General features: G+C 33.8%; 1 protein-coding gene across 1 annotated transcript in view; it reads left to right on the top strand.

Annotated features, from left to right (window-relative positions):
* Positions 1–2,841, top strand: part of LOC117107542 — a 40,612-nt gene that overhangs the window by 35,608 nt on the left and 2,163 nt on the right. The window contains exons 11-14 of the mRNA XM_033249245.1: positions 863–910; positions 1,394–1,459; positions 1,983–2,045; positions 2,608–2,670. Coding sequence (XP_033105136.1) covers positions 863–910; positions 1,394–1,459; positions 1,983–2,045; positions 2,608–2,670 — 240 coding nt within the window. The remainder of the gene's footprint in view (positions 1–862; positions 911–1,393; positions 1,460–1,982; positions 2,046–2,607; positions 2,671–2,841) is intronic.

Raw genomic sequence — 2,841 nt, 5'->3', positions numbered from 1 at the left:
AGTCATTTTCTTAAAATGAATTAACGACTTTTATAAAAGCTGTGGTACTAAGGTTTCTTTGACAATTCGAATCCTATTGGATGCTGATTTTGTTTACACTCTTTTGTACATAACGTAGTGAAGCTGCTAGTCCTCAATATTCTGCAAATATAAGAAATTAATATGATCACACCTTCAACTAGCATTTTAAATGACAAAACGGGACCTTCTAAAAGATACGTCCTTTTTAAATAATGCCACAAAAAGAATGATAATTTTAACCGTCTTGAGTAAAATTGAAGAAGAGAAATCTACGAGTGATAAAGAGTGATAAAAATAGAAAATGCCCCAGCCGGGATTCGTTCCCGGAAGCTTTTTCTGTCTGTACAGATACCTTAAACAACTAGCCATTGGACATTCATTGCGAATTACAATCCAATTAGAAGAAACTGACTGTCCACATCCATACGTAATGGAACAGCACTAGTTCTAAATACACAGCAAGTATCAGAGAGCACTATAATATGTAATTATATAAGTCATTTTAAACCACAAAACGGATCACCAAAATATAATACAAATAGTAATTATAATAATTGCATTAACAATAATTATTATGAAATCAGAGTTGCTGCGTAGCACCTGTGTAGATGTAGACAAATTGGAGAATTATTTGATAGAGTTTTGTATCATTTTGTATTTATTTATTCATTTGATATTTACTGCCCGAGAGTCGCAAAATCAGGAAACCTCCTGTCGCCAAAAGAACGTGCAACTCTTTATTATATATAATAAAAAAAATGAATGATTTGCCAATTTCGTTACATTCGTTTACAATGCTGCTACGCAGAAACTCTGATTTTTATGTTTACATTTCCAACAGTGTCAAGACCTACTACAAAATCATCATACGAAGAAAGACAGACAACAGGTAGATATGATTACTAACAATTTCATTGAATACATAAGTACAACAACATACATGGATACATATACACACAACCCAGCCAGCCATACACAATAATAATAATAATAATAATAATAATAATAATAATAATAATAGTAATAATAATAATAATAATAATAATAATAATAATATAAATAATAATAATAATAATAAATAATAATAATATTATTAATAAAAATATTTATATACCGCCTGATGTTAAGAACCTTGAGTCGCACAACAACATAATAATAATAAACATAAAAATAAAAAATTAAAAAAAATGAGTAGCGTTGTTCTTTAATGGTCTCCACATTCATACCCTACGCCGGATCGTCACGAAAATATATAGGATCCTACCATTCAATATCAGAAATGTAACCGCGGCGGTAATAATGTAGGGTCTTTTGTATTATCTTTAATGTTTTCATTAATATTGGCTGTGTTATTATTGTTCATTTTACACAGAATCAACAACGGTCAAAGGGACGACAGTACCACTGACGTCAGGAGCAAAAGGACAGACCACTGGTGGTATGTAGCTATGCCTACATTGTTCTATATAAATATCATTACCATCCTTCCCAGACTTAGATATCTATAAATAAAAATGATATATAATATATACACACAACCCTCCCCCCCCCTCCACACACACACATCAAATAGATAATAAAATAGAATTTTATTTAATTGAAGGTTAGTTAGCTAAGCCTAGTTTGTCTTATATGTTAACCTAAGCCTAGGTAGGTTAGCTGGCCCTTTGTACGCCAGGACCAATTACAGTAGTAGTCGTATGTTACGTTTCTTCACAGAGTGGGTTTGTCCCCCGAAACCCCACTATATCCGCCATTGTTTTATATCGTACCAAACAGTTTATCAACGAAAGTTATTAATTAGTTGTATGAAAAAAGAGGTCAGTTGTGGGAATCGGACCCACAATCTATCGCTGTCTCGGTGAGTGTCATACTCTTTAGACTACAGAGGCCCGTACGATATATTATTACAGTTTCTAAGATCTTTGTTACAGTACCGTATTATTATTTATTTTACACAGAATCAACAACGGCCAAAGTGACGACAATACCACTGACGTCAGGAGCGAAAGGACAAACCACTGGTATGTAGATATGCCTACATTGTTCTATATTATCATTAACATCCTTCCCAGATACTTAGATATCTAAAAAAAATTATGATATATAATATATACACACACACACACCACCCCGCCCCCACCCCTCCACTCACACACACACACCCACACACACACACACACACACACATATCAAGTAGATAATAAAACAGAATTTTAGTTAATTGAAGGTTAGTTAAGCTTAGTTTGTCTTATAATATGCCAACCTTCTTAAGCCTTGGCAGGTTAGCTGGCCCTTTGTAGGCCATGCCCATTACAGTAGTATTCTGTTACTGTTCTTCACAGAGTGGGTTTTATCCCCCTAAACTTCACTATATCCGCCATTGTTTTATATCGTACCAAACAGTTTGTAACGAAAGTTATTTATTAGTTGTATGAAAAAAGAGGTCAGTTGAGGGAATCAAACCTGCAATCTATCGCTTTCTCGGTGAGCGTCATACTCTTTAGACTACTATCAGAGGCCCTTACGATATATTATTACAGTTTCTAAGACCTGTGTTACAGTATTAATATTCATTTTACACAGAATCAACAACGGCCAAAGTGACGACAGTACCACTGACGTCAGGAACAAAAGGACAGACCACTGGTATGTAGATATGCACATTGTTCTATATAATTATCAATAAAATCCAAGAGACTTAGATATCTAAAAAAAAATATTATGATAATATATACACACACAACCCCTCCTCCGCACCCCCCCCCCCCCCCCACACCCACACCAAAAAAAAAAAAAAAAAAAAAATTTTTTAATTTA

This window comes from Anneissia japonica, unplaced genomic scaffold, assembly GCF_011630105.1.
Source record: "Anneissia japonica isolate Jap-2015-1 unplaced genomic scaffold, ASM1163010v1 scaffold287722_len911783_cov160, whole genome shotgun sequence".
NCBI lineage: Eukaryota > Metazoa > Echinodermata > Crinoidea > Comatulida > Comatulidae > Anneissia > Anneissia japonica.
Note: the sequence above shows the minus strand (reverse complement) of the source record. Positions and strands in the feature narration are given on the sequence as shown.